Consider the following 6,523-nt stretch of genomic DNA (forward strand, 5'->3'; position numbering starts at 1 on the left):
AGGACGCGGGATCGAATCCCGGCCTCGGCGGCAGCTTTTCGATGGAGGCGAAAAGCAAGGCGCCCGTGTGCTGTGCGATGTCAGTGCACGTTAAAGAACCCCAGGTGGTCGAAATTTCCGGAGTCCTCCACTACGGCGTCTCTCATAGCCTGAGTTGCTTTGGGACGTTAAACCCCACAAACCAACCAACCAACCTTTAAATCACTAATCCTATTTAGCCCTTAACTAAACCTAACCAACGTGCTTGCGCGGTCAAGGAGTAGAGTGTCCGACTCAGTACCTAAGGGTGCCAGTGGGTTCGGGATCGTTCACATCCTCTCACTTTAAAAGAGCTGCCAAAGCTCATAGGTCCTACCATCTCAGCTATGTTAGGTAGTCTCCAAGTGCAGAATCCGCCGATCAATCCAAAATTCCTTTTAATGCATATACGTTTGCCGGCTACCCAATTAAGAGTTCGCCATTAGCTGTATGACAAAACAGCGTTAATGGATTAGGTTAGCCAGCTCCCTTAGCGATAGTTCGCTTACTTTCACGTTGCTGTTGAATTATTTGGTAATTACACCACATATACACATAGCATACAGTCGCAAGACATGGCTTTACGTCAAAGACCACCCGACTTATAGATCTAAAATACCGCTTTAATAGAGTCGCTCGAAAGTGGCGACGTGTCCTAAGGGCGGCGAGTCCAATTTCGGATATTAAGGATCCTAGATGCATAAAACCCGACCACCAATCAGTGCGCGCCTTTATAACCTGCCAGCTACCACTTTCCAGAGCCGCGTCCGTCTTTTTTCCTTCACACCATAGAGGAAGGGTACGTGCTTTAAACGCTACAGCGTTAAATATTTCAGAGGACAATTAGGACTCCTTACGTAACGAAGGAGAAATAAGAATAACAGTTGGTTTACGGGGAAGGAAAAGTGCACTATCTGTCCCCATTTTGCCGTGGTCACCTGAACCGCACCGTAAGGGAAGGAGGGAAGGTGGAAGTGAAAGTAGAAAGAGAGAAAGAGATGACATAGCGGAGGGCTGCGGAGTAGGTTCGACCACCTGCGGATCTTTACCGTGCACTGACATCGCACAGCACTCGGATGCCTCTTGGTTTCGCCTCCATCGAAACGCAGCCGCCGGCTGTCGCGTTCGAACCCAGGGATTTCGATAGAGTAGTCGAGCGCCTTAATCACTGCGCCACCACTGCGGAGCTGAAGGCGAAAGCCCGAGTGTCTCACTGTGAGTGCACGTCGTCAGCTCGAATCCCTGTTATGAGCTAGCTTCCAACTTTACTGGCAGCTGCGTGCTATGTGCAATGAGAAATCACATGACACCATCCGGAATGATGCGACGAATGGCTGCGCGGCAATTTTGGAACGAAATCGGAGAAAGGCATGCCATTAAAGGCACATATGGCTCCGGTTCGAATCCCCGTGATGACCTAGCTTCAAACAGATGACAGATGACATGACAGATGAATGTCATGTTGGACAATAAATCATATATGTTACCTAGGAAGTTGTACGACGAAACATTGCGTCACCATATTGAAATGAAAACTTAGGAAAACTGACACTACATGAAGGTTCGTCAGTCAGACTGTGTGAACGAATTGCACCCCGGAGGCAAAGGTATACGTGCTCTTGGGCCTTCGGGGCTGGTAATGCACGTGCCAATTGGCCGGTTGTAGCGGAACTCTTTTCCCTGAAGCACGGATATCTGTAGTGTATTCCGGCAAAGCACGGGTCGCTTCGATAGCTGCACGACCTCTGTTGCGACGCCATTTTCCTGGGCACATCTCGCTGCCACAACAACAACAATGCTCGACCGAGGAAATTCCATCTGATGGGGCTAGTAAGGCTTTCGCCTTAATAAATTTCCTCCGACAACAAATGACCAAAATGCTCTTACAGGTAGCAGCATGAAAATCGGGTTCATAGGCAAAGCTGGAACGCCATTGGACTAGCAAGTGTTTTCTGTTATACACACTCTCACCCACCTTTTCCATTTACGATTATATCCTGCCAGGCCTCATAGTCAGCGTTTGCACCTTCAAGACTTAATTATTTACGACTTGTCAGGGGCCAGGTTTAGTAACCCGGTCAAAAAAGAATATACTGTTCGGGCCAATCCTACTGAAAAGTTCCGTATGAGCTGTCACATGGAGTTACTGGAGTAGGGCCTGCATGTTAGATATAAAGTATGCGGAAATCTTCTTTGCTTTATGCGAGCTTTTTGGGCAGTTTTTTGTGTGTTTTTCCAGTGCCTTGGCGCATTATGCATGACTGCATAAGGAGTCCGCAACAGTTCCTTCTCTTCCATTAGTAAGACAGAGTGTATGCAGCACGCTGCATATGAGTCGCTTTGAAAACATAGAACATAATTACTTCCATAAGGATCACACACAAAACATACTTAAATACGACTTTGTAAACATTTCGCTCCTGCTTGAAATTCAAACGGCTCCACCAATCACGAGACTCGTTGAACTCTATGATGACAAACTCTCTCTTCTCTATTTCAGTGTACCGTCCAGTCGCAGCTGACCACGGAGACATGGGCACGCTAAGCATTGCAACAACTGCTCCGTGGGTGATTTCCTTTCTCCTCTGGTCCGGGCAAAAGGCGTCGTGCATGACCATAAGGGAGCCGACGCCATCATCCACAGCGGAGAGCCAAAACAGCGGCGCCATGGTACGCCAGGCACCAGACTCGGCGCCTCTACTTCTTGAACTGGTGGAGGTCGTGACGGGTCCCTACGCAGTCGATCAACAGCAACCTTCAGTGGCGATGGGGAATAACTCCACCGTACTGACGCTGCCTCGTAAGTCTCCCAATTGTTTCACGCAGTTATCAGTGTTAGAACAGCTCTAGCTTAGAGACATTTGATACTGGATTCATGAGGAACCAGCGAGCCTTGATGAAGGAGCCCAAGAATAACGGAGAACACAGAAAGTGTACTTTCTTTTCACTGGACCAGCTGTTATGTTTCTTTTTTTTTTGCGAGAACAACGTGGAATGCTTGCACTAGGCACTAATAGATGAAGTGATGACCTTCAAAAGCACATCCGTCAAGTGGCATATATTGTTTTTACGTTGAGTCAACAAACTCCCAAAGACCAGGAACTTAATTCACATGGATGGAGTGAAATGTTCCGTCTAGCTACCCATTGTCTTGTGAACAGCGCTGTGTACTTTGAAAAACTTTGCCAGCTCCGACATATAATTTTCAGCATGAAATACAAACAGCCCATTTCGAACCATTTCTGCTTACTAAGTTCTAATAGCAAATATGCATGGCGCCGAAATCATTTTTATTTGAGTTGGTTATAACAGTAGGCATAACAGTTTGCCCCAGAATGCCAGACAGCTGCTTGATACGGTTTTAACTTTTTCGGCTAGACACTCTCGCGGCAGCCAAATGCAGTACGCTCTGTACAAACAGGCTTGTTCAGAAGGAGCTCGCAATGTGACGCCGCAAAACTGCCTTCTCCACATATGGAGCACACACAAGGACTTCTGTTTCAACAAGATCCAAACTGATCCACGCTAACTATACAAATTTCGAGTGCACGTAGCGCTATATCACGTCGATACGTTTCAAGAGGTGTCCTTCTTCTCCGCTGCCTTTTTTTGCACTGTTCTCATTCTCAGGAAGCAAAGCGACAAGATAGGTCACTGTACCCTGATAAATAAGATCGTGTTTTCCATTCTGTTTTTCATAAATTATTCTATACATGGTACGACGCTCCCAGTGGCATGCGCTAGGTGACTGCACGAACACACCCTCGATCTGTAGAGTCTATTTTTCACAATAACAACAATCGATAAATCACTTTGGATGGCTATTTCTGTTTCTTTTTTACGTAATCGCTTCAAAGCTGCAAGTGAATTTATTATTCTAACCCTTTCCCCTTCTACTTTCCCGCCTCCTCTCTTTTCACCAGCAAGCGCCTCAAAATCGGTGAACCCGTTCCTACTGGTGGCCCTGGTCGTCACAGCCCTTCTAGTCTTACTCCTGGGCTTCGCCTACGTGACGCGTAAGACAGATCCTGGAGATCCCGAGGACGGCCCGACGCAGCCGAGGGACGCCAGCGCCGCATCGCGGCAAAATGGGGCCTTCGAGCAGGATCCCGAAGCAGGCACGGATGGTTCAGGGTACCCTTTCCAACCACCGTCCTACGAGGAAGTCATCAAAGTTCCCTGGACCATCTGGGCAGTGACTCAACAGGGATCCTTCACCCAGGGCACAGGAGCGACGCCTCCTCCTTCGTACGAAGACGCCCGCAGAACATTCCCGTTCCCCGAGTGAAGCGATGACTCGTTGGTGATGCGGAATGAAGTTTCGGAAGCGGAAATGCTTCAAATCAGTATCATCATCCTTGCGAAGTTGCAGCCTCTGCACGGACAGCCGCATAATCCGTGTTGCGAGGAAGCTGAACCGCTGTATCAAAGGCCTGGAGGCGCGCCAATATTCACCAGCTGCATAGAAGCGGTGCTAGCTGCTGAAGAATGGGAGGGCAGAGAAAATGATGTCTTTGGTTAGTTTGTGTAGACATCAATAGGTCTGATACGAAGATAGATCTGCGATCGATGTCTGTTCGGCTCAGCCACATGTTTGCTTGGAGGCGCGGGATATGAAATCCCCGACCATGATGACAAAGGAGAAAGGAAAAGATGGAGCTGCACTTTGACGCTAAACTCAAGCGCTGTGAGCGATGACATTGATGTGCGGTGGTAGAACTTGTCCTCACAGGACCAAGAAATTCAAGAAAGTGAGAATGCGTGCTGATGTGACGCGGTATTGTACTTATTGGTCCTCAAGAATTTGAATGCTCATCTTTGTATAGTACTACATGGTACTTGAATGATCAATCTCATTTGGGAACATAGCGCTTGTAAATACGAAAATGGCAGCTCAGGGGATTGTTGATGACATTTTATCGCAAGCATTAGACAGGAGCCTTCTTTGGACAGTTGTGACCAGGCCCGCCTTCTTGTCACCAGTTATCACATCAGTCTCAACAAATGACCTTATTCTTTAGTGATGTGCTGACTGCGATGACTGCCCGAGAAGATTGGCGTTGGATGCATGAGTGATTAGCCGCCTGTGATACATCTTGATAGGTGATAGGGCTCTGTCCTTTGTGCATATTCACTCATTTGGTAGGTGCCAGGAAGAAGCCAAATGGACTTTTTTTTTTAGTTTTCAAGTTACCGCCGTTACACCAGTTTATTTTAAACTGCGATATGGGCGCTCGATTTTCGCCACAGACCGCAGGCTTCGGGTGACGGTAACCAGTTGTGGTTTATTTATAAAGCTGCAAGTGCAGCATCAACTCGATTATCGACAGCATTAGATTGCAAGTGTAAAGAAGATCTGTGGAAGCAGTGGATTCCGTGAAACTACAGTTGCAACAAGTGTGGGCCATTAAAAATGGATGTTTCGTGCTCATCTGTTCATCTGCGGCGGACGCTTCATCGACTTGTGCCAAAACCTCCCCGTTGGTGTGATTATGAGTGTTAGCGCCTTCTTATGGATGCGTCTCATAAGCCACATGTTCATAGACAGAACATTAGAAACACGCCTGTCTCAACGTGTTCAATGCCAAAGAAAGTGGATTGTCGTACATTTTATCTTGTTTTATCAATATGTCATCAAATTAGAGAAAAATGTGTTTTTAATTAAAGCAAGAAGTGGAGCTGTAAATAAAGGCGTTATCAGAGTCATAAGCAGATGAGTTGTCATGAATGCACGAACAGCGGCATCTCTACACCTTTTTTGGGAAAGTAGAGACAACTGGGCCATTTGGTACACCTGGTGAAATTTTTCATACCAAAAGTCTTAAAAATGTATTCTTGTTCGTGACATGAAACCTGTTTTGAGCATATGGGGTGAGTAGCCCTATACAGATACCACAATGGAGTTCTGGAGCACATACTGAAGGCGTTCGGAGTGACACATACCATTTGGAAGCCACAAGAAAACATAAAAAGAACTCGGCTTTTGTCATATTTCGCATGTCATTCCGACTCCTAATTTCTATAACTTTTTATGCTTGCAACATATAGAACGCTTCGGTAAGGATGGCCACATATTGAAAACATAGCGTATAACGAGAAGGCAAGAAATGACGTAACCCAAAGTGTTAACGACTTCTGTCATGCCTTGCCGAAGTTTGAGTCTTTCTCTGTGCGTCCTATAAGATGACAATAATGCTTCGCTTACGCCGTATTTACTGCTGCTGTCCCAGATAGGAAGCGCTTGAAGGCAAGTCGCACCGGTTGCCCCGTTTCTCACAACGTGCCCAATGCGTAAACCGACTAACCCTTGAGACGGAGACCTTTACAGCTGTCGTCCTGGAATGATAGCTCTTTCCGCTGTCTGTTATCTTTCCGCTGTCTGTTATCACTACTGAGTACCAGCTGCCTTTAGGACGTCATAGCGTCTGCGCGTGTCTGTAGAAGAAATGCATAACAAGTTTACGGCCAAAGAGGAGCAGTGTCTGCTAACCAGCTCATGTTGCAA

The 6,523-nt window shown here is 46.9% G+C and overlaps 1 protein-coding gene across 2 annotated transcripts in view; it reads left to right on the forward strand.

Annotated features, from left to right (window-relative positions):
* The window catches only part of LOC146181831 (uncharacterized), a 21,607-nt gene extending 15,880 nt beyond the window's left edge, over positions 1–5,727 (forward strand). For both annotated transcript variants that reach the window (XM_084576833.1, XM_084576834.1), the window contains exons 2-3: positions 2,519–2,818; positions 3,942–5,727. In XM_084576833.1, coding sequence (XP_084432959.1) covers positions 2,551–2,818; positions 3,942–4,306 — 633 coding nt within the window. In that variant the 5' untranslated portion in view covers positions 2,519–2,550 and the 3' untranslated portion in view covers positions 4,307–5,727. The remainder of the gene's footprint in view (positions 1–2,518; positions 2,819–3,941) is intronic.
* Positions 5,728–6,523: the final 796 nt, after the last annotated feature.

Source organism: Amblyomma maculatum, chromosome 8 (assembly GCF_055883805.1).
Source record: "Amblyomma maculatum isolate TAMU_Amacu chromosome 8, ASM5588380v1, whole genome shotgun sequence".
In the NCBI taxonomy this organism is placed as follows: Eukaryota; Metazoa; Arthropoda; class Arachnida; order Ixodida; family Ixodidae; genus Amblyomma; species Amblyomma maculatum.